The sequence below is a fragment of the Akebia trifoliata genome, chromosome 8, assembly GCF_017979445.1.
Source record: "Akebia trifoliata isolate Shusen 1 chromosome 8, ASM1797944v1, whole genome shotgun sequence".
Lineage (NCBI taxonomy): Eukaryota > Viridiplantae > Streptophyta > Magnoliopsida > Ranunculales > Lardizabalaceae > Akebia > Akebia trifoliata.
In genome coordinates, this window is record NC_141382.1 from 1580970 (window position 1) to 1605749 (window position 24780).

Here is a 24780-nt window from a genome sequence, read left to right on the forward strand (position 1 = left end):
AAACTCAAAGATCTTCGTAACTTTCAAGAAGAAATGTATGGTGTTTGAGTTCCAAACCAAATGAGAGAGAGAATCTTGAATTAAGAATTTTTTTTGTTGATATTGTCGGGTTTTAGATTTCATTCATCGGAGGAAGAAAGGAATCATTGTTTCGATTAAAATTTGAGAGAGAATCCCAAATTGATTTGTTTCTATCATCGAAACTTGATTTTTTCGTTATTCAGAGCTTGATCCACGTTATGGTTATGGAGAAGAAGATGGCTGTTGGTACAAATTTGGAAGAAAAATCCTAATAATTTAGATATTTTTAGTTGGAGTGTGTAGGAGAAAAGGGAGAAAAATGACGTGGTAAGTGGGTGACGTGACAATTATATTGAGATTTGTATTGATTAAATCCAACCGCAATAGAGGTAGTTGGCATGCTACTCTCCCACGAACGAGTATGACTATGGGAGAGCTCAGCTCATATTTTAATACTCCTTATTTAATTTGTAAGTATGTGTGTGGGCTGTACGCGTGCTAGGTTTTGGCACGTGCCATTCGGTTTATATATACTCATTAGAAAACGCACTAAAAAGTGGCTAAGAGAGTAGTGGATATTTGTATTTATACCCACACTTAGAGAGAGAGAGAGAGAGAACAAAGGAGACTTTTCTTTCAAATACTAAAGGCACTCTAAGCAAGACAAACCATAAAGAAAGAGATGGAGAGAGAGAAGGAAATGGGAAAATCAAAATTCAATAGAATTTGTGTGTTTTGTGGGAGTAGTCAGGGGAAGAAGAGTAGCTATCAAGATGCTGCTATTGAGCTTGCAAAAGAGCTTGTAATGCTCTGTTTCGATTGAGTTTTTTGGCCTTTTTTTTCAAATTTTTGTTAGAATCTGAACTTGGGTTGTTGATAGATATTGGATTTCTCTCATGGGTTCTGCTAGAAACTAGTTTATTTTATGTTCTAGTTATGGATTTGAGATAGGTTTACTTTGTAATGCTCTGTTTCCATTGAGTTTTATGTGTTTCTTCCCCTGTTTTTCAATTTTTTGTTAGATTCTCTACTTGGATTGTTGGTAGATATTTGTTCTCTCTGATGGTTTTTTGCTTGAAACATGTTTATGTTATGTTTTACTTGTGGATTTGAGATGGGTTTTGCTTGAAATCTATGAAAAGTTATTAATATTTGTGTTTTTAATGAATTGGGTAATTGGGCTCTCTGTTTGGTGATTGATTATCTCAATTTGAATTTCGTTTCAATGGTTTTCTTCTAAATTTATTATTGGTTATTACTACATATTGTATCTATAGAGTTTCTTTTCCTTCTTTGTTCCTTATCACTTTTGGAGTTGTTTCTGGCATGGTTTTCTTGAAATGTGGTCTGGTCTGTTTTTCTCTCTCCCTTGTTTTCTGAATCTCTCTCTCTCTCTCAGACATTAGAAGTAGGATTCACAATTTCACACATTCTGTTAATCTACTATCTTTTAGATGGAAAGATATTTACATTGTGTCCTCAATTTTCATCTTTTATTCATAGAATCTCCTTTAATTTGTTGGGTTCCTTTCATTTTCCCCATTGTCATCTACCCATTAATATTTGCATTTACCACTCTCTCTCTCTCATTATTATACTTACTAATGCTCTTTGAAACATTAATTAGTGCTCATTGAATCATCCATTTTGACATCTCTCTCTTTCTATTGGTAGATTAGTGGTAAATGTACTTTGATGGGATTTTTTTTTTCTTTTTTTGTAAAGTGGATTCTGCAGTAAAACATGGGTTGGCTAATCTGTTTGAGTTTACCTTATTATAGGTATCAAGGAACATTGATCTGGTTTATGGAGGCGGGAGTATAGGTTTAATGGGTTTGGTTTCACAAGCTGTTCATAATGGTGGTGGCCATGTTCTTGGGTAAGCTTCTTCTGTCCTTATCAAACCCAACAAACAAGCATATTAATCTAGTTGGGTTTCTAGTATTTGTTCTCCTCCACTTACTCTTCATCTTCTTCTTCTACACCTTATCCCAATGTTTGTTCTTCATCTCAACTGATTTTTGTCTTGTACTTGTCTCTCTGCAGAGTTATTCCCAAGACACTCATGCCTAGAGAGGTATGTTTGTTCCAACCCAGAAGTCCTTAAGCATTACTTTAAACAACAACAATTCAAAATATCAAAATCTTCTCTTTTCTAGTTGGGTTTATTACTTTCCAACACTTGCTTCTATAACTATTGATGTTAGTTATGTGTTGTGATACCAACAAAATGATACCAAATTGTTAATTTTTTCACTACTTTGGGTTCATGGGGTTTCTCCCTTTTTTAATTTTTTTCTTAAAGCTTCTTCCTTTTTTCTGGTTTTGACTACTTAGATTTTGGGTATTTTTCTATTTTCATGATTATTCTCATTTGTTACTATAAGTAGCTTTATTATTTTCTTTTCTATTTTCTATATATGTGATTTATCCTTCTGTTTATCTGCTCTGTAGTCTGTACCCTCTCTCTCTCTCTCTCTCTCCCCCTCCATACAGTTTTTCTGCTTTTAATTAGATTAATTCATAAAGAATTTGTCAAGTTGAAAGTTTTGGGCTGAGCCCACCACATCCTGCAACTTTTTTATTGCTTCTCTGCACAAAGCCCCATAAAAAGTTTTCTTGGAAAATTTTGCACTCTTTGGGGAGCACACACTCTCCCTCTCCTTTGGCCAACCCATTTGTGGTCTCTTTTTTATTTTGTTTGTTTTGGTTCTTATTTTTTTGGTACCCTTTCTACAGATAACTGGTGAAACTGTAGGGGAAGTGAAGGCAGTTGCAGATATGCACCAAAGGAAAGCAGAGATGGCTAGGCAGTCAGATGCCTTTATTGCCTTACCTGGTTAGTGTAAAACTCCTATAAAATTCTCAACCAAACACTCTTACTGAACCAAATAAAATATAAAAAAAAAAAGATGAAGACCCCTTAATTATTTTATTTTTCCAACTTTGTGAAAGATTAAATAGCACACATGTCTAGAAAGAAAGAAAATATGGTTTGATATTGTTTGTTTACTATATATGGAAAGGAAGTGTTTTGAACCTAAATTATCACAACTGTTTGATATTGGTCTCACAGAACCCAAGACCCATGATTAGAGAGCAACCCATCAATATCTGACACTGAAAATTAGGGTTTCTGAATAGCCTTACTTCTGTGGTAATTATGCCTTTTTGTTTTCTTGGATAAAACAGTATCACTACCTTTGGTTTTACTGTACCATCCACACACCAAATTAAGGGAAAAAGACCCATTAAAGCTTTCACCAAATAGTGTTGCCAACTATGACTTACTAGAGACTGAAGATGATGTTCACTTCTATTCAAAGACTGATAGTCTTCCTAAGTTCTTAAAATTTTGGTAAGTAAAAGAACGACTTGCAGGGGCAAACCAGTCATTTTACATTTCTTGGGGTCCCCTATCCTGTTCATTACATGGAACTATGGGGGAAAACTATTATATTTAATCCCCATAAAATTACCAATTCTATCATAAATTTCAAAATAGGTTCAACAAGCAAGAAAGTAAAGCATTTGATCCTCATAATCCCATAGTTCATGTGACATCCAAATTATAAGCCTCATTAAGATAGTTTCATAAGGGTTAATGGTAATTTTTTGCCACTTAGTCAAAGTTAATTACAATTCCTACTGGAATAGCCTCATTAAGCTAATTTATTACTACTATATTGTAGAAGTAATACTTTGATTTGTAGCTTGGTATATTGGAAAACTTACGATTATGTACATGCAGGTGGTTATGGGACTCTTGAAGAGCTACTTGAAGTAATAACTTGGGCTCAACTAGGCATACATGATAAACCGGTAATGCTCGTACTTTACTTTCAAAATTCAAAATTCTAATGTTTGCTTCGCCTGTAATTGGGCTTACAATTAACACCCCATACCGACCAATTGGATCATGGGGTGTTCATAAGTCGCTTAGTTTCCAATATTAAGTTGAGTACACATACATCCATATATCTAGATAAAGGGTTTAAGTTTTAACTTTCATAAGTAAATGGTTAGAACTAAGGAGCAATAAAGTTCATGTTTTTTCTTAATTTTTCAGGTGGGATTGTTGAATGTTGATGGGTACTACAATTCCTTGCTTTCTTTCATTGATAAAGCAGTAGAAGAAGGCTTCATTCATCCGAGTGCACGCCATATCATTGTATCCGCTCCCTCAGCAAAGGAGTTAGTGAAAAAGCTAGAGGTAACTACATAATATCAATTTTGAATATTATATTTCCCTCCTTACTCTTGCTTAAAATTTGAAAACCTACTTTGCCTTGTAATTTCTTGTTTCGACATTCGATATAAAACCCACTAATTGTTCATTGTGAACATTTTCATCTCTTTTGGATCAATGGGGCCTCAGCTCTCAATTCGATTATTATGATGTACTAGCAAAGTGTCGAAGCATATATATGTATTTAATAAAATACAACAGTTGACCCTACTCCTTTGTCTCAAGATTTATACCCATAAACCTCATATCTCGAGGATGGTTGCCCTCCTATCTTCTCTCTTCTTCCCCTTCCCAAGAATATCCCGAACTTTATTATCTTTTCTCTTTGACCCATTTCCAAAAACACCCCTGCAACTTTCTATATTGATTTTTCTCTTTCCCAATAACACCCTTCCAAGCTTATTGTTTTCCTCTTTCACCCCCTAAAGGGCACGGGCAAACTCTGGTATTTAACAAGTATGAACATGGCCAATCGTTTTACATTTTTGCATTTTTAAATATACATATCTAGTGTTTATCAATGTGGGTATGTGATAGTAACAAAGAGTTCTTCTCTTAATATAGGAGTATTTCCCTCGCCATGAAGGAGTCGCTTCAAAGTTGAATTGGGAGATGGAACAACTTGGCTACTCCCCAAAATGTGATATCTCTAGGTAAGTAGGAGAATAGGTGTGTGCAGAGAAAAGAGGAAGAAATAGTGGAGATGGATGTCGTTTTGGTGATTGAAAGGAGATAACCTTGAAGACCAACAATTTCCACATTAGGGGGAATTCTTTTATGTAAAATACAAGAAATTACCTCAATATATGAGGCTATATTCCCTTTTATCGGAAATTCAGTGTATCTTTAAGTTTTAATCACAAAATGCTTTTGAGTATATTATGTCGCGAAAATGGCAATACAGTTCAACAGTTCAGGGTGATTTCCACTCTGCATATCATGACAGTTTATGTATGTGACTTGGAATTTCATCTGAATTGCATCTCTCTTGACATTTCTAGTGTAATCGATAGTCACAAATTGTCATCATCATTGAAGCCTTATCTCAAAGATTTGGGGTTGATTGAACGAATCTTGCTCCTCCATTCAATTTTGTCTAGAGTCATGTCTTCTAGTATTGGAAGTGTGTTTATATTTGCCTTTTCACCGTCTCAATCAATGCCCACAAATATAATCATGTAAATATCATAATTTTGAAGAAAAATCATACAAATAAATAAGGTATTAGTACAAAGCCTTCATGGTTCTGCCCTTGAATTTCCCAAAGGATTTAGCTTTTTTTTTTATTAGTTAGTGGGGGAGTGGATGAAAACAAATTATGAACACAGGACATGGCACAAACACAATGGTTTTACCTACTTTAGCAAGTTCGCGTCGTATATATAAAAATTTGATTTAATAAATATAACGGCATGTTAAGGTTTATTTCTCTCTTACTTTGTAATGCTTATAGAGTGAGGGAGAGTAGCAAAGGTGATCATGCCCCAAAGAGTGATGTGATCATAGTCATCAAATTTGGCAATTTATTAAAAATGTCACAATTAAATTGTTGACTTTTATTTTTGATAAATAAAGATAATTTTATTAAAAAGGGAGGTCGAGATGACCAATCTGAAAGATACAAAGAGAAAAGAAAAAAGCTACCATAGAACCCAAAACCCCAGGAACCTTGTCAACTTTGATTGCTTTCCCCTGTCCTTGCTTCTTCCATGCAATTCCTCCTGAATGAAACCTTAGAAAAAATGGAGTAAAACATATTTTGTAAAACTTAGATGTATGTAAAACACAACCCTAACCTTAGCTCAAATTTTTTTTTTTTTTCCCATCATCATTTCCTAATTATTTTACCGAATTTTTCACGTTTTTACCTTAAAGATGTATTTCCGACCCCTGACTTGGTGGTTATGGTTATGACCTGAAGATCTCATCTGAAATTTAGATCCATGGGCGCCGTTGCTTATCTTCCCAATCTTTTAGGAACATCAATTAGACAGAGTTAAAAAGACTTGAGATAATTTACTAAATAATGCAAACTAGTTTCCCTTTAATCCAATTTTTTTAATTGTATGTTTCATCCCTAAGGCTTCTTGAATTCATTGAATTGGGTCTTTCATTACTAGTTGATATCTTCCAACTTTTTGACACCCACAATTGGTTTGTCTCCTCTTAGCAGTTTTACAGCTGTTAATTTGATAAATTTGTTTCACAATTCAGCATCTCCTCGAGTTGTGGAGGAACTCAAGAAACAGACAACCATTTTGATTTTAATTAAACCCAAATGATAGGAACATGCATGTGGGTGTCTCTTGATATTTTCGAAAATTAAAGGCAGAAGAAGGAAAAGAGTGGGAGAGGGACCTAATGTTGTTAATCAGCAAGTGTAAGAGGGACCAGGTGTACTTGTTTAGTTTTTTAACACAAGCAAGCAAGATAACAATGGTGAATGAAGAGGGGGCCCTCTCTCCTCAACAAATAAGACAACAACACGTGTACGTATGTTCGACGTGTCATCAAATGAGAAGGGAAGGAGGGCTACAGGTTTTCTATTAGAGAGAAGTGGACAAAAACAAGTGGAAGGAAGATCCATGTGTCAGGGATGGAGAGGGGGGAGAGGGCCATGTACCATAAAACATGTAAGACACTAAGATGACATATAGAACCTTGGTACCACTGGACTTTTAGTTGCTTGGATAACTCTTGTACCCATTATTTTAATAGTAAGGTAGTTGAAGAGTCAATCAAAACTATTTTATGAAAATGGTATGAAATAGAGCAGAAAAGAAGACAACCTTGGGAACATATCATGGTCAATTAAAAGGTCCAGTTGTTGCTATATGCTTGTGTGACATGTGTACCATGAACAATGCACATGATACCCAAGACATGCCACTTAACTAAAGTTGTTTATGTGAATATTAACAAAATCCCACTAAAAAGATGGAAAATAAAAATAAATTACAAGTTTAAAATTTTGAATTAAAAATAGAGTGGTGATAATATGACACTTCCATTACAGAACTGAACCATAGATCAGTTGCCTTGTGATACACAAGAAAAAGATTTATGATTATGCGTATATAGATGATTACTGATCTACGGGAGGTGACGTCAAAATATCATTACACTTAAAAATAACTATATTTCTTTATACAGTCACCATTTTCATTCATAAATAATAACTTACAATTAAAAAACAACAATTGACAATTAATATCTCTAGAAAGATCTTGGCTAGAGATTTTAATTGAACCATTCTTATTGCAATTTGACTTATGAACAGAGTTTTTTTGCCATTTGTATGAGAGTTTTCAGTGTGTCAAAGTGTAAGAATGATTTTGCTTAGAAAAAAAAAAAAAGTGTAAGAATGATTTTCAAAATCTTGATAATTAGTTGAGAATTTTTATTTTGATTATTACATCCCGATTTTAACTGTTAATCTAAATCTGATTACAGTGATATGGTCAATGTCATAAGAAATATTCAAGTTGAACAAAAGGAAGACCTTAGAAAAACGTAGATGGAGATAATGAAAGAAAATATCAATATTCTTTCAATTAAAGAGACGTTCATTTGAACAAAGTGGAATAAGACTCTGAAGATGAGGAAGAACCTAACCCTACCTAAAGAACAAGAACCTATTAGAGTCAAGTCTTTGGGAACCAAACTGATTGAGAACCAAAAGCAATAGGACTGATAAAACTCGAGAACCAAAACCGTTTAAAGAGGAATTTTTTATGGTTCTAGTTTTGAGTCCATTGATTTAAGAACTGGAACCAAAACCAATAAGAATCGAACACAACTGACTCATTGACACACCTACCTAATGCCGATTCAATCCAAGTTGGTCTTCGTTTGAGTAATGGGTACCTTGATTACATGCTTGGACTAAGCATGTAAGACCCCATTCCTTTTGGGTTTGGTTGGGTTTAGGTTCAGTGGTTTTGAGCTTGGGTTGGATTTGGACTTGACCCAATCCCCCACAAATTTGGCCTTAACGACAAATCGATATATTATTTGGTGATCTGAACCCAATCCATGATTTCATAAAATATGTAATATGAATATATAATTTATATTTGTTCTCACATATTATAAGATTGGATCCCTATTGAAGCAGAATATGGTCAATCCAAATGAGTTTGATAAATCAAATCCTTGTTGGATTGGGTCTTTACCGAGACCCAATTCCTTAATCGGAAGCCTAAGTTTTCAGATCAGATTTCAGGTCTAATCTATTCGAGTGACAGCTCTAGAAGAAAGTATTAGTATCCAACTCCATCAAACCCTGAAAGGGGCATAATCTCAGTTGAAAATTCCCTAATTTTCCTCGAGATTCACAATATAACAATTCCAATAAATATTTAATGATCTTACAATGAGTTGATGCCGCTTACAAGTCCAAGTCCGAAATGGTAAAAAAGTTTGAGATAATGAGAGCGGATACAAATACACTTGAATTTTCATAAGATGTGACTTAAACAGAATGGAATAGAGATTAATTTAATATAATTTACAGTATAAAAATGGATCAATTAATTAAATGAATTAAATTACTATCTACCTTCTAAGGTAAATTGATTTAATCACAAACTAATCCACAATAAAATGAAACACAACAAACTAACTCTCAACAGTTAGAACTTGGAACATAAAAAACCATTAAGGGATTTATTTTGTTACTCTAAGCTATACAAATTTACAGCGTCAACTCACCGTTTTCGTGAATTTGTTCACCGTTCATGGGCGGTAATGGTGGTGGCGGTGGGTCTTTAGTATTGCAAGGTTTCGAGGTTTTGTTACTGCTTGGCTGTAATTTTTTAAACCCAAATTTTTGGCAGAATATGTTCCAGCTACTACTCTTAGTCTTTCCCAGCTTTCCAATTTCTTGTTTCATGCTCAAGCATTCTTTCTCAAGCTCATGAACCCGCATTCTCATGTCATCGATGCCTACTACTTGATCTTCCTTCTCATCGTGCATAGGTTGATCGTTCTTTGGGAGTGCTAAGTTCCCACTTGGGCCATTCGAATTTTCGAGATTGTCAGATACAAAGAACCATCCGGAGATTGATGTGCGGAGCCGAAGCTGTTCAAAGAATAGAACTTGAACGATTACTCGGAGAGGTAACCTCTCATTTTGGGCTGCATGGGTACAAGCCTCTAAGGAGAGTTTCTGACAGTTCATGAGCCGACAAAGCAGCTCCCTCTCGGAGTCTGTGAGCCACGGGTGTGCCTGAAGTCGAGAAATATGTTACAAAGAACAAAATAGAGAATCGAGTAAATTTTCACTCCTATATATTATTGATATTAGTATGGCTTGAATTATTGAGACATCATAGGATAACATAAAACTTCTATTAATTAAGCGATCCAGAACGGTGTCCCATTTCTATAGCAACAAATGGTGTCTGTGTGGCACTTATTGGTTGGAGATTAAACACATTGGGCTGCGAGCTATATAAAAACAGCTTGTATAAGAGCCCGATATATTTTAAATTCCGACCAAAGCGTTCAAACATACTCAATTGACGTGGCATGTGCACAGAACCATAGATTTTCCTCACGATACATAAGGGAAAAATTTATGGTTATGTGCACTTTCCACATATACGTTTCATACAAATGTAATACCAATGAGAGTGCATGTAACGAAGATGTTGTTACCTTGAGGTATATGTCGATGGCACGGTAGATGCCATCATCAAGTGGTCTAGCATAATCGGGGATGACAGCTGCAAGAGATTGAAATTTTGGGAGCTTCAAGTTGACATCAGGTGCAACCTCTGCAAGGTACCCATCCACTAACTTGGCCACCATTGTCATTGGGGTCAATGGAGGGGACCCATCAATCAATCCCCCCTCCCCAATTATACAAGGAGAAGACGACCCAACATCAGCCTGATCCACTGACATGAAGTGATCAAGAATCCTCTGAACACAATCAATATCGTAAAGGGTCTCCACTGTGTAACCTGTATTTGGTATGAGAAGATCATCCAATGTGGCATGGTCCAGCTGTGCCCCAACTCTTTTTTCTAAGTTCTCTCTACATGATGGGCTCGCATGTAAAATAATTGCCGTTCGAAGCAGCCTAAGCAAGAACTTGGTCAATGCGACTCCCCTCTTATTGGGCAGTAACCCCACAATTTCTTCAAGAAGAGCCCGTTGATCCCCCTCTGACAGGGTCGAGATAGTAGAACCATGGATCGGGTTCTCGTTGAAGCTTGCATGCCTACTTAGTCCTCGTAGATACCTCTTTGCATAGAATGTGAGGGAGCCTGCAATGCTCTCGGGCTTCATTCCTCTCGATTCAACAGCCAATATCAACCTCTTATACAAAGGTAAACAAAGGAAAGAAACATCTTCATACCACCAATCCTCACCCACGGATCGTGGCTTAGCTCCCGTACATATTCCATTCCAAAAGACGGTGCCCCCTGGGCTCTGCATGTTATTATGGTGTCCTGACATGGGCCAACTGAATAAACTGGGATCTGCGCAAGCTTTCATTGCCAAGGAATTGATGCATCTTGAGACAATGTGAACCTCTTCCACGTCTGGGAGAAGGTCTTCACATGTCTTGAGAGCTTTGATGGAATCAGCCCAATTGCAAAAGACTTCGTTGAGGAAATCCTCTGTTTGTTTGATGAGATTACCCTCACCATAGGCTTCGGTCATCTGAAGGTGCTCAGCGGCACATCGAAGACTGACTACATTTAGGGAAGTGAGTTCTATTCTAACACCATAACAGAACTTGGCTACTAGTTCAAACGCTTTGGCTCCACCAGGTATGTCATGAAGCTGTAAAACACAGCTTGGTCCATCCCCACTAGAGGAATCTTCGATTAACTTTTCTAAGACCCCACTTCTGGAGAGCAAGGGAAACTGCACAAAGAAAAATAAAATAATTAAGCAATTTTGATACTATCAAATTCAATAACAGGTAAGCAAATGAAGCAAGATAGGCACTAAAGAAGAGCTGGTACCCATAGCTCAGTAGGTTGACATATTAAGTGTATAAATAAAAGATAGACATGCTTAACAGCTTAAGCAAGCAAAAGGCGAAGATCAAACTTGGTTGAGTTAAGCACACCTTGTGAAGATGAAAGGATATTTCTCCAACTTCGACGACAACATCACTCTGAAGCCCACTTGTGCAAAGCCTGTAAAAATTCATTTTCAAGGTCAACATCTCAAACATAAAAAATGAAAGAGGAAAAAAATACGTTTCAAATTCTAAGTGAAGCAAGTCTCATGGCCAAACTTGGGTTCAAGAGCTTTCGTATAGCTTTGTTGAGGGAGATAAAAAAATGAAAATCGCTCTTTTTCTGCCAAGGAAACAGAAAGATCAATCTGTATTTCACATTCTCTCTCTCTCTCCTCTCTCTCTCTCTCTCTCTCTCTCTCTCTTCTGTCCTTGACATTCCTTATGTTAGCAATCTCAATATCTCAATCGGTCAATTACCTTCACCCTTCACATTATATTTTTCAAGACTCGGTGATGAGGACAGGTTGTGGGGCATGAGCTTTGATAATGGATAACTTTAGTGATTCAAAATTCAACCTACCTCAAATCATGATAAGGAGAGTGTTAATCAGTGGCAATTGCTTCTACTTCATTTTTCTTTGTCATCTGTACAATATTTGCTTCCTTATTTGAGCCAAATTTATAAAGAAGTTGGCTTGCAATGTGAGGCATGTGACCTCCAACTCATCTCAATACCAATACTGGCTAGAACTTAGTACAAATTCAACATGGAATAAGAAGATTTTGAAGTACCAACACAACATGTTAGAAGTAGGACATAATAGGTATCTCAGAACCTCAAGTGAGTCCCTTATGGGCTTTTTATTGTCAAGGAATACAGAAGAGGATTGCTATAGATAGAATTGAATGGAGGAACAAGATTTGTTCGGCCAAGCCAATTTTATTTTTTTTGGTGATGAGGCTTTGATTGTGGTGAAATATTATAGTTTATCACTCACCACCCTCCAGAGTCCCGAATCAAATGGGAGGGTTTTATAAATTGTTAAAATCTTAGTGATGAACCCATCTAATTTTCTCAAACATAAATTCTTTTATTGAGTAAGCTAGATTTGAATCCATTTGGATCAGAATTACATTATACAGCTCATATATGCATATATACATTCATGCATAAACATGATCATACATTAACAAGCAGATACAATTAAAACCCAAAATTTAGATTTCAAAAGGAAAATCAAGTTGAACCCATTTCATTTTTTCCAAAATTATAACGAACCCAACATTCAAAATTAAAAATTTCAGATAAAAGAGAAAAAAAAAAAAAAAAAAAGGACTAGAAGCAATAGAAAGGGATACCAGGTTTGGCCTTCACGTTGAAAGGTTTCAGATTTGGAGCCCAACTTCATGCATGCCATGTGTCACTCTGATTCGTGAAATCTTAGAACTTTTGTAAACATTGAAACAACTTCAGAAAAGAATTCTCAAAAACTAATAAAGAAGGAAATGGAGGACAAAGAAGGAAAATGGGTTTTTTCTCTGTTGTTAATGAGAGAGAGAGAGAGAGAGAGATGGGTCCGAGTCTAAAGGAAGGAAGAAATTAAATGAGAGAACTACGTTTCTGTTTGTTAGATTTCAGCATTAAAATTCAAGTTTAAGCGTTAGAGTTGCAGGAATGTTACCAAACTTCACTTCTCAGATCCACTTTTAACTCCCAGAGAAAATTTTGTCAGTTTTGGTGGCCCCCAATTTAATCCAATTTTGATGCAAACGCTTTGCATCAAATAATTATAAAAAGAGATATTATATTGGCACACCAACTCTTACTAACAACACACCAATCTGGTTCTGATTTTTATTCTCGACCTTGTTGATAAATTACCAACATTATCGTAGGTAATGTTAAAGTGAACCCTCAATATTTTTAACGACAAGTTCGTTAATATTTTATCAGTAATCAGTAAGATCGTTAATTATAAAACCGACGAATTCACTGAAAAAAACACATGTTTTGAAATTAAAATGAATAATGTATTGAACTAACAATTTTGTCATATTCAACGTGTTAAAATGATAATTTGCCCTTTTGAAATTAAATGGTTGACTACACATAGATTTATGTTATAAGTAAAAGTTGGTGTGTTAATAAAACTTCTCTTATAATAAAGATATAAAAAATAAATAAAAACCCCTTCAAACTCAACGATGCAAATAACCTTCCCTCGAAGGTGTATCATTGATCAAGCTATTCGGCAAGGCTTTAGTTTAGTTGATTCAGATGAGTTCGAGAAAGTTTCATAATAAATTAGAAATTTTTTGGAGATTATACAAATAATGTTTTAAATTTCTTCTCGAAATCCATCATCTTCAACCTCCTTAAAATCGTATATTGTTCTTGAGATTTGAATGTATAAGAAAATAAAATTTTGATGAAGAAACGTAAAAATATAAAAAATTTAATGATTAATTGATAAATTTTCAACTAATTCATCGATTAGTTGATCAAATCTACTGATTGTAACAGAATTTTGGGAAATATTCAAAGGATTATCATTCATCTCAATGAAAAATTTAGCATCATGATCTTAGTAAAATCGGTCCATGAGGATTGAAGAGTCATTTTTTTGAAAAAATTACCTTTAGCTTATTTCTATGAATTATCATCCAACACGGGATGATTAATAGATAATCTTCTATTATTATTATTATTGTTGTAGTTGTTATTGTATTTAAAACTTTGATAGTAGAAATCATAGGGTCTTTTAATTAAAAGATTTTCTTTAGAAGATTTTTACGAGGATCAATTAATCGTGGAAGCCCCTCAAGGAACTTTGTTGAGTCGATTTTTTATTGATTTTTGTTCTCCTTAATTTTTAGTGGATTTTATTTTCAAAACCAGATTACAAAACTTGATTTAATTTTGGTTCCTCTACTTTAAATTGATATTTTTAACTTTCTCCATTCACATGTTTAATGGTAAATTTAGTGTCGGTGATCTTTGTAAATATTGGTTAAAGAATAATGTTAAAGTGACCTCAAGATTGGACCTCACATCGCACGCACTGACATAAAAGTGTATGGGAATCATAGATGCTTTTTCTCAAGTTACAAGTGAAAAAGTGTCTATGATTCCCATCCACTTTCATGTCAAAATGTGCGATATGAGATCCAATCTTAAGGTCACTCCAACATGCCTCTTAATCAAATTTTCAGGACAAATTAACATCACCTTTCATATCTCAAAATCTTGGCAATTTGTCCAATAACTCAGTGTCTTAATGGATAATATGGACCACGCCTTTGTGAGGTGGCTCTGGAACCAATCTTTATGAAAAAAATTCAGAATCAAAAATATAAATTTGAAAAAACAAAAAAGATTAGGAAGATTCAACGCAGAAGGAGCAGCACATGAAATTGTTAGTAATTCTATATACAATATAAAATGGGTCAGACTTGACACAAAATTCAAGGGATCGATCGTAGAATCAATTTTATAGGTTTTGCATCTTGGAGTAGATCTAACTAATAATAAAAAAGTGGGTTAATATAGTTTAATGTCTCTTAATTGATGGTACCCTGCCCCACTCGATGCATGTTGTTTCTAATGTGAAATTCAATTAAAACTGAACTGATGAGTTTGGATATGGACTTAGTTAGTATGATCCGATTCAAATTTGGATCTAGGTCCAAATTTTTTATTTAGATTTGAATTTGAATATACCTAAATCCGACCTAGCCCCGATCCATTTTATGCCATAATACTATTTTGGGGTGATTTAGGGGGTGTTTGTTTCAGATTGTAGAATCTGACTCTGATTATGAATTATTAAAATCAAATATTCACAAAACTGCAGAGGGCATGCATTTAATTGAAAATGAATAGTGGGCCATGTCTCGCATAAAAGAGAAGGAATCCTTCTCTTTTATGCCTCTTTTAATAGATAGTTGATTAGATTTTTTTTGTAAGACTTTGTGGATGGCGCATATTGCACAGAGGAATCAAGGGAACATGGTAGTTAACGTTAGTCTCGAAGGCATGTGGCAGTGCAAGCAAGGGTTGGATTTCGTGTTTCATCGATGACAGGGCAGTGTTACTGGTAACGCCACTTAGTACGAGATGATAAGGAGGACCGTGGTTTAAAAATTCAGTCGAGACTAAGACAATTTGTTTGATTCATCTTGATATCGTCCAACAATGAGATGGATTGACAAATCATCTCAAATTCGACGTGTCTATTAAACTCAGTCGATTATGTCATTCTTGAATGAGACAACTGGAATAAATAAGAAAACTCGTCTGAGACAATTCGATCTCATTCATGGATGAGACGAGATGTCAAAACGGGTTTTAAAACAATGAGGACGACGGAGTCTGTAGAAGAGGTGAGCATACTAATGAAAGAGGCGGTACCCTAGTGTAGGCCTTCTCCTAATAAAAGTGGTATGAATGTACATTGACATGGACACTTAGAAAGCTATAAACACTTGAGCATCAAAGGGGCCTAAGGCACGAAATTCAAGCGCTTTATCCATGCAAAGCTGAAATGATGTATTTTACCCAATACAAACTTGAACCCGTGATCAAGACCTTGTTACACGTTCTTCCCATTATTTAGCGTCAAAACGCTACAAACGGTTCATGCGAAATAAACAAATTGAAGAGCTTTTTCTTTCTTTCCATTTTCAAAGGTATTATGTTCCGATTATTAAAAAACAACTTCAATAAATCCGAAACAAATAATTTTGTGGATTATAAAATTTGATTATGAACAAGAATCAGGTTCTACAATCAGAACCAAACGCCCCCTAAGAGTTTAGGCTTGATTCGGGCAGTCGTGCTTACTACTTAGACGAAACTTTCGAGGGCATTTCCGTCACATCAAAAAATAATTCTCTAAAGAAAAAAAATAAAAATCGATCTCATTTGAAAGAGAAGGAAAACGACTTCTCCTACTTCAAACTCCAATACTCCATGGCTCCATAGCTACGTCTCTCTCATCGAAAACGTTCGATCGAAATTTCGTAAGCTTCTTAACCCTAATCTCTCCAAATGCATCTGAATCTCTTGTGTAATTTACGCTTTTTTCCTTAAATTTCCATTTTTGATTCAAGTATTTTAATTTCAAATTATCGATTTTCAGACGATCGATCTGTGGTGGATTAGAGTGGATATTTGATTCATAACGTTCTTCTTGAACTTCTAGGGTTAATTTCGATTTATATACATTTTTTAAAAAAAAATTTGATAGTGTTTTATGATCTCTTTTTATTATTTATGCTAATTGAATGAATCTCTGGACATTCTTCGAGATTTGATGGAATTATTTATTTTTTTCAAAATTAGGCTAAAATAATTTGGTGCGAAATTAGGAATCTATTTGCGAAAAACCCGATCTTTTAAATCCCTGTTTGACACACTAACGAAAAATCATATCAATTTTGTTAGAAACTAAATAGTGCTTGATTCCCGGTATCTCGTTTGTAAAATATTGTTCTTGAGTTAAATGTTATCATCACTTAGGGTAACTCCAAATTCCAAACTGAGGGTTTGGGGATGTCGAATATATGGTTGTTAAATTATAATTCCATACTGTGTTAATGGAAGCACTGTAATGTTATTTGATGAACACCATTTGAATTAATGCATTTATTTTATTTCTTTATTTGAAAAATTACCAAAAAAGGGTCAAAGTTTTAGTTAATTATAAAAAAAAATTACAAAATTAAAATTAAATCGCTGGACTGTCCACCGTTTTAGTAACTCATTGGGCAGTCAAATGTTTTATGTTATTTCATGAATTTGAATGACAAAAATACCTACCAAAGGCTTAAAACGCTGGAATTTTCAATGCTTTAATTTGTTTTAAGTAAAATTTAGAATGTTAGTGTTTTTTATATTTTTTTAATCAATGTGACATTTGACCCCTTTTGGTAATTTTCCCTTTGTCATTTTGGCCATTTTAAAATTTAAAATTTAAAATTTTCCTTTTTTCTTGGTTGCTTGAACAGTTTACAAGATCATTTGTGCTCTCAGCAAAGATGTACATTTTACTGAAGAATGCTGCATTTGCTTCAAAATTCACTTAAAGGTTTCGTCTCAAAATTCGACTGCTGAATTTTGAGTTGAGTGGCACTACCATTTCAAGATGGCGACCACTCATCGCAGGTTTGTTTTTTTATAGAGAGATTCTATTGCCACACCAACTTTTGCTAATGCCACTCCAATTCATATGTAAATCACCAAAGAATTAGCACACATCTTGGTGTGGCGTTAGCAAAAGTTGGTGAGGCAATAGAAGCTCTCTTTTTCTATATGCTTCTTAATTATATTTACTGCTTAAGATTCTGCTCCTCTGGTTCATCTTACACTTTATAAGTTAGTAAGATAGGATTCTTGCACTGATGGTGATGGGTCTCAAGTGTAATTTCTTTTATTACTCACGGATGGTGATGGGTCTCAAGTGTTTGTTCTGCAGTGGAGTTCTTAAAAAATCAAACAGCAGTGCAAGACTCGTTATCATGACTATTATGGGAGTTGTGTGTGGATTTTTTGTTGGTGTTTCATTTCCATCTGTTTCAGTTAGCAAGGTATGGATGTTAATTTACTAATGTTTTGTTTATGGTTACATCAGACACTTACAATCCTTTGACATGTTGTGATCTTTACAGTTTAACCTACCTTCTGGCCTTTTATCATCCAGAGATTTGCACACTTCTGATGATAATAGATTAATCAGATCTACCCGGCTTAACCTTGATCTGAATAGATCAAGTGGTAGTTTAAAGGTATTCATCCTCTTTACTGTTTAGTTGTTTATGCATTTCTACATAGTTTGTTCAAGATTGTTTTGCATGAAGAAAAGAAAAATAGATTATAGTTTTGTGCATCTGTGTGTGTGTGTTTATATGCATAAAATGACATTTAAAATGGGCATTACTTTACATGAAAAATTGCAATATTGTTCAAAAATTGCAATACCAGATGTCTTTGGGATTCGATTCCAGATACTTACTGCTCCACTATTCACTCGCTTTGTTGACTATGCTTTAGTGTGAGCCCTCCATCTTGAAGAATTAGGTGTGGTATTAATACATCTTGTTTCTGGTATATGATCAATGTGGTTGTACTGTTGATCATTAGAAACCAAACAGTTAATCGGCACAATAATTTGTTCACCTTCTTAAAATCCAATTGAGTTGTGACCTTTCTTGTGCTTCTTTTATTTGTTGCAGATATATGTTGCAACGAATCCTCGTGGTGCAGAGTCACTACCTCCAGGGATTGTTGTTTCCGAAACAGATTTCTATTTGCGCAGATTATGGGGTGACCCAAATGAGGTATGCTTTGTCATTTTAGTGGGTCTTGATTGTTTTGGACATTTTGTTTATGTATATCTCTCTTCACCGTGTGTCATTAACTACTTTGCATGCTTGCCTGCATACACTTAGCCTGAAATGGGACCAATTAGGTAAGTAGATAATGTGGAGATATGGCTGTGTATGACAGTGTTTCTGTTTCATCCTTTCATCATCAAAGACTCAGCTCAGCTGTTTGGAGTCACCTACCTTAGTCTTTTTCGGTCATTCCATGCTTCTTAAGGCATATTTTTCATCAAAGCATGCTTTGTCCAATCTTTTCATACTCTTTCCCTCTGTATACTTGTTATGGCTCATAGCAGCTTTGTTTGGTTTAAAAAATGTGGTAGCATAGGTATGCAGGCAAAATGTCTAAGGCTTCCATTTCTTGTGAATTTGGGTGAATATTTGAAAAATGAGACCTATTTTTCGTACCATCAATGGTTTGAAACCCGCAGGATATGAAAACTAGGCCAAAGTGCTTGGTGACTTTCACAGTTGGGATTAATCAGAGGAACAATGTCAATGCGGCTGTTAAAAAGGTTATATGAGTGACTCTTATTGTTATTTTTTTACATTTATTTAATATCAATGTGACTGTTAAAAAGGTTATATGAGTGGCTCTTATCATTATTTTTTTTTACTTTTCTTTATTCTTTGACTAAGATACTGAGTTTTCTTTCCTTCGGTTTCCTTGTAGTTTTCTGAGGATTTCACAATTTTGCTTTTTCACTACGATGGTCGGACAAGTGAATGGGATCAATTTGAGTGGTCAAAGCGTGCGATTCATGTTAGCGTAAAGAAGCAAACCAAATGGTACAAGTTTATAATCTTTTGCATGTTTTTAGGTTCATTCCTATGGTAGCACCTTATAGGTAGAAGAAATCTTGTCACTTGAAGATCTAATTAGATGTTCAGTACCTTCTGCATTCTATTGAAGAATTAGGTTGTTTTTTCTGCTTTATTATTTCTGCTGCAAAACTTTCAATCTCGCATACGATTTTTAACTTGTGACATCTTTTTTTATCTTTTATAGGTGGTATGCAAAACGATTTTTGCACCCAGATGTAGTAGCAGCTTATGATTACATTTTTATATGGGATGAAGATCTTGGAGTTGAACACTTCAATGCAGAGAAGTAAACACCGTGTTTTTCTTTAATTAAGGTTCTTGGCAAATTGTAAAACTAACAGATTAAATGCTTTGTATTTATATTTACATATCCTTACCAGGTATATTACATTGGTAAAGAAACATGGTCTGGAGATCTCTCAACCAGGTCTTGAGCCAAATAAAGGCTTGACATGGCAGATGACAAAGAGGAGAGGTGACAGTGAAGTTCACAAGTAGGATTTCTAAGTTCTCACTTTTTTTATAATTTAGTATAAATATTTTTAATCTGGGTGAGAATCTGTATAATAGTCCAGTTTACAAAAAGTTGGTGTATGTCTTGATTTTGTGCAGGGAAACAGAAGAGAAACCAGGCTGGTGTACCGACCCACATTTGCCTCCATGTGCTGCGTATGCTCTGTGTGTGTGTGTGTGGTGTGTGTGTGTGTGGTCATCAGTTTAGACCATCCACATGTTTGGATGGACCATAGCTGTAAAATAATACCACCTCTTGATCTAGATAGGCTGTTAAGGAGCATTCTTTCGACATGGGCAACATTTGATCATTGGGTAGGGATAAGTACATGGTTAGAGTTACATAAATGGTGTAACTTTTGGCTTTTGCTAAACTAAGGTGTGGGCCCACTGATTCAACATTCTTGATGACAAGTGGACAACAAAGTGTACCCATATGCACAAGTCCATGTCATGCATTGAGCTCTTTCTCTCTCTCTCTCTCTCTCTCTCTTGCTTGCTTACTGATTTTGTAACTCTTTTCATTGATTTAGTTTTGTTGAAATTATGGCCCCTGTATTTTCTCGTGAAGCGTGGCGCTGTGTGTGGCATATGATTCAGGTATAGTTGGATGATTCAGGAACATACTTCTCGATTATTTGGATTTTGGTTCCCCAATTTTGGGATCCAATATGTTGAATGCTTCAGCTTTTTACCTTCCAGTAACAGATTGTTGGATAATGGACTTGTAGAATGATTTGGTGCATGGATGGGGATTGGACTTTGCACTAAGAAGATGCGTTGAGGTCAGTGAGTTTTATTTTTCCGAAGCACCTTTAGAAAGACATTTCACTCCTTATTTGTCTTAATTATCTGGGCAGCCTGCACATGAAAAGATTGGTGTGGTTGACTCACAATGGGTTATTCATCAAGTCATACCTTCTCTTGGGGACCAGGTGAACATATATCTGAATTAACTTGCAAAATAGTCTTAATAATGTCTTTCTGTACTTTTGTAAATTTATGTTGAAGTTGTTTGATGACAAGTTCTCTCTTTCATTTAATATCTACATCTCATGATCTTAATCATTTAATTTTTCTTTCTCAATCTTCTGTTTTCACCACTCAAAAAATTCCTGAAAATTTTGCAGGGCGAGTCAGATAATGGAAAAGCACCATGGGAAGGGGTACGTTCCATAATATCAGCCGTTTTCTTTACCCCTTAATATTTCGAAATGATTTGGCTATCTTTGTTACTAATTATTGCAAAGTTACTTTTAAATCCATCTAGTTGTTGCTTCAAATGTTGATATTAAGAAGGAAAATACATAGACTTTTCTGTTTTTTTTAAGAACCACATCAAGATTCTCTGAACTAAATTGCTTCAAATGCAGGTGAGAGAGAGGTGCAGAAGTGAGTGGACCGAGTTCCGAAATCGTCTTTCCAATGCCGACAAAGAATACATTGAACACATGGGACTGGGGTAACTTGGATCCTTCTCTCTAAACTCTTACCTCTTCTCCCCCATTTCTGTGATTGCCTCGAGTCTTTTCACTTTTCCTTCTTCTCGAAGGGTTCCGAGAGATTTCATTTTTTCCAAGTTAAATTTTCTTCCTTGAAGAGTAACTTTAGTCCCCACATTTTCCATAGCTTTTGACGATTACACAAGAATGAAATTTTACTTTGTGCCTATAGAACAATACCTTAAATATAGCTTCATTGTATCTTTGTCAACTTTTTTTTTCCCCTTCTGCTTCATCTCTTTCCAATTGTTTTCGCCGCAATCCATAAGCCATTTACATCCACTGTTATAAAGCTCAAAGTTTATTAATTCAGCTTCTTTTTTATTATTGTGTAAAAGGTGGTTGATTATGTGGTGAGGACAAACAACAGTAGAGAAAATATGATGCTTATAATCTGAGACCCATACTAAATGTTGAGCTGCACACTTGACAATTTGATCTACGATTCTAAAATGCTAGGTCACCTATTGGATTTGGCAATAACCATGTGTAACAAAATCCAGATCTATGGCCCGCAATCTTTGACCATCCAAAATTTTCGGATTGATTCAATTAGTGTAAATCTCAGTCTTGGGAACCTTTTTAAGGCTTTCAATTTTACGTTCTGAAACCTGTTTGGAGATGGGTACAAGATCCATGCCTGGAATGCAGCAGAGATCCAACATATGATATAATACCCATATGTTTTCAAACAGATGAAATGTGTCATCTTCAGTCTCTTTGACTTCTATGGTAAATAATTTTTAACACATTTAACCTCATCTTCGAGCCAATGTCTTCACCCAACATGTACTGGGTAATTTTTTGGGATAAATCTCTAGGGTCGCCCAGCAAAGAGGGAGGGGTGCAGCATGAGATCACCCAACTTAATGGGAAGACTAATGATAAACTGACGCTCTTGACATGGCATGTGAATAGAGCCATAGATCTTTTTCCTTGTGTATCCCGAAGAAAAAGATATGGTTCCATGCACTGCCAAGTCAGAGAGCGTACAAAGAGTGTCCGTTTATCATGATTCTAATGGGAACTTTTATTGATACATGTAATGTTTGCTTACAAGGCAAGACATTGTACAACGACCAGTTAATGGGTATACATTTGCATGGTTATGTTAGGCAATGCTAAGTCACTGGTGGGCATTTGCTTGCTTATAGGATTGGCTTGTTTGTCTTCTATCATTGTCCATTCTTTGAAAATATTTTTGCTTTCGCTAATGATTCTGACTCAAAAAATTTCACTTGGTCTATATTTGGTTGATGTGGCAAGGGCACAAAACCATTGATCATTTTTCTTTGTGTATCACAAAGAAAAAGGTCTATGTTTCTGTGACATTGCCATGTCAGCTGATACAGACCTAGTGAAAATTTCCAAACAACTCTTTTACTTTTTAGGCTTGGTATGAGGGAATGTCAAAATTTGGATCTACTTATGATAGACGTAAAGGGTGGAACACCCACTTTGAATGGGTTACGTTGCCTATGTTCATCTGCCCATTCGTCACACCGCTTAAACGCCTTCTCTGAGTATACACCATTCTCCTATCAATCTTTGCAAATTGGTAAGCGCTTATGGGGAGCCCTCAGCATAGCTTGCATTTATAGGTGCCACCATTAGTATCAAAGCACCATATCGAGCACACTGCAGAGTCCTTCCATCATTGATCATATATTATGATGCCCCAGTGGGAGGTCATAGGTTGAAAATCCCAAAACAAATTGTATAGACTTTGGGTCAAAATTATCCTTGCAACAACTAAACCACAAATGATTTTTTGCCCACGAATTTTAATTTTAAGATTTAAAATCTTAAAATGGTTCATTGAACCCACATGTATTATCACATTTTCAATCTAACACCATAACCTTCTAGATTTTATGAAAAAACTCATATTCAAAACAAAACAAAAAAAGATTTTCAAGCTTGATCTTGAGAATTGAAAATGGATGGCTACTGAGTACCCAAATTTAAACTAAAAACTTCACGGTGAAAAATAAAGGTTTTTTTTTTTTTTAAAGTTCATAGAATTTGTTGGAACATGTTTTTTGAATGTCACAAGGAAATTTTCATTTTCATCCGTGGCAAGAGAGAAATTTCCTCTCTTATTTTTTATGTCATTTGCACTATATGTCAAACAGCTGTTGGGCTGTGATCAGAAGTCTCTAATATCAATATGAAAGAGGTCATAGATACCCATACTTTTTTGGAGAATTTTTATAATAATTTTCTTATCTAAAGTATTATTCCACTTAATCTTAAATGATATTTATATCCCATCAAAGAAATGAGTCCATTCCTTTTCTCCTTACGATGATTATAAGAAAATTTTAGTATCTTCTATTTTGCTTTTTCTATGCTTAAATTAAACTGATAAAAAAAAAGTTTTGAATAAATATATATATATATAAGTCAGATAATAATGAGAATGGACCCATTGGAAAGATCTCTAAAATAAACTATATTATTTGTTATTTCTATCATATAATGAAATTTACATGTGAAATCCCTATAATACCTTCAATAAATAAAAATAACGTTAATATTTATTCGAAAACAATTCCAGTACTTGACTATCACTTGTATTTGTCTGCAGCAAATGTCTTGTAAATTGTAGATGTGAGAAAGAAAAAAAAAACTTGTTCCTTTTGTTCTTATGGTTTGGATAAGATATAAAATAAAATAAAATAAACTTTTTTCTTGCTCAGATCAATTGTTTGAAAATGGACGCTCACTGAACTCGTAAACTTAAACGATTAGATGAAACTGTCTTGATGAAGTGGCACACTCTCCACCATCGATATTAACTACAAAAAAAATATATATATATGGGCTACATAGGATTTGTTCCCATGTAACCCAGTATTGTTAATTGCAAATCCATGTAGAACTCCCACCTAAAATTTCAACCCAACCCACCATACAAAATTAAAATTAAAATAATTATTAGAATATTACAGATAGAAGAAAAAAAAAATTGTTTACCAATGATCTAATATTAATTGATGAAATTAAGAGAGAAAGAATCAACATAAAATTAGAATTATAGAGAGATACAAAAGTCGAAGAACATTAAAATAAGTAGAACCAAAATTTAGTATGTATATAAATTTAGTATTGACAATGTAGAGAAATGTCTACTACAGGTTGATGGTTTAAAAACACCATGAAAGGACTACTTTCTTTATTTTGGTTCTATTATAAAAATTGACAAATATGGATCAAATAATTAGAATTTGGATCCCGTTCCCATTTTATAGAAACGATGTCTATGTGGCATGTTTTGGTCGGAGTTTAAGACACCACAA

At 34.8% G+C, this 24780-nt stretch overlaps 3 protein-coding genes across 5 annotated transcripts; 2 read left to right on the plus strand and 1 right to left on the minus strand.

Annotated features, from left to right (window-relative positions):
* The first annotated feature begins 592 nt into the window (after nt 1–592).
* LOC147395342 (cytokinin riboside 5'-monophosphate phosphoribohydrolase LOG1) lies at nt 593–5147 on the plus strand. Its single transcript, XM_086451459.1, has 7 exons — nt 593–823; nt 1803–1900; nt 2068–2098; nt 2761–2860; nt 3773–3843; nt 4091–4234; nt 4835–5147. The coding sequence occupies exons 1-7, from the start codon at nt 704–706 to the stop codon at nt 4925–4927; spliced, it is 657 nt and encodes a 218-aa protein (XP_086307585.1). The 5' UTR covers nt 593–703; the 3' UTR covers nt 4928–5147.
* A 3242-nt stretch (nt 5148–8389) lies between these two features.
* On the minus strand, nt 8390–12943 carry LOC147395343 (BTB/POZ domain-containing protein At5g03250-like). Its single transcript, XM_086452081.1, has 4 exons — nt 12615–12943; nt 11361–11430; nt 9932–11152; nt 8390–9500 (listed from the first exon to the last, which is right to left on the minus strand). Exons 1-4 carry the CDS (start codon nt 12671–12673, stop codon nt 8967–8969), a joined length of 1884 nt encoding a protein of 627 aa, XP_086308207.1. The 5' UTR covers nt 12674–12943; the 3' UTR covers nt 8390–8966.
* Nucleotides 12944–16121: 3178 nt separating this feature from the next.
* On the plus strand, nt 16122–22320 carry LOC147395344 (uncharacterized). 3 transcript variants are annotated; one of them, XM_086451351.1, is made up of 16 exons: nt 16122–16277; nt 17265–17421; nt 17732–17843; nt 17925–18041; nt 18489–18593; nt 19070–19153; nt 19312–19427; nt 19648–19749; nt 19844–19957; nt 20076–20141; nt 20510–20576; nt 20708–20761; nt 20837–20911; nt 21107–21142; nt 21350–21438; nt 21817–22320. In XM_086451351.1, exons 2-16 carry the CDS (start codon nt 17402–17404, stop codon nt 21833–21835), a joined length of 1176 nt encoding a protein of 391 aa, XP_086307477.1. In that variant the 5' UTR covers nt 16122–16277; nt 17265–17401; the 3' UTR covers nt 21836–22320. The 3 variants fall into 3 exon arrangements, with proteins under 3 accessions (XP_086307477.1, XP_086307478.1, XP_086307479.1); XM_086451352.1 differs by having other exon boundaries at nt 20076–20132; nt 21817–22314; XM_086451353.1 differs by lacking the exon at nt 21817–22320 and having other exon boundaries at nt 21350–21655.
* The last annotated feature ends 2460 nt before the right edge of the window (nt 22321–24780 follow it).

Bases quoted from the DNA above. Each gene is read 5' to 3' on its own strand.
- LOC147395342 (XM_086451459.1), top strand. From the start codon at position 704: ATGGAGAGAGAGAAGGAAATGGGAAAATCAAAATTCAATAGAATTTGT. The intron at 1,901-2,067 runs GTAAGCTTCTTC...GTCTCTCTGCAG, and splicing joins GGTGGTGGCCATGTTCTTGG to AGTTATTCCCAAGACACTCA. The intron at 3,844-4,090 runs GTAATGCTCGTA...TTAATTTTTCAG, and splicing joins TAGGCATACATGATAAACCG to GTGGGATTGTTGAATGTTGA.
- LOC147395343 (XM_086452081.1), bottom strand. From the start codon at position 12,673: ATGGCATGCATGAAGTTGGGCTCCAAATCTGAAACCTTTCAACGTGAA. The intron at 11,431-12,614 runs GTATCCCTTTCT...GAATTTTTACAG, and splicing joins CAACGTGAAGGCCAAACCTG to GCTTTGCACAAGTGGGCTTC. The intron at 9,501-9,931 runs GTAACAACATCT...TCTCGACTTCAG, and splicing joins CCATCGACATATACCTCAAG to GCACACCCGTGGCTCACAGA.
- LOC147395344 (XM_086451351.1), top strand. From the start codon at position 17,402: ATGGCGACCACTCATCGCAG. The intron at 19,958-20,075 runs GTAGGATTTCTA...GATTTTGTGCAG, and splicing joins GGTGACAGTGAAGTTCACAA to GGAAACAGAAGAGAAACCAG. The intron at 21,143-21,349 runs GTACGTTCCATA...CTTCAAATGCAG, and splicing joins GAAAAGCACCATGGGAAGGG to GTGAGAGAGAGGTGCAGAAG.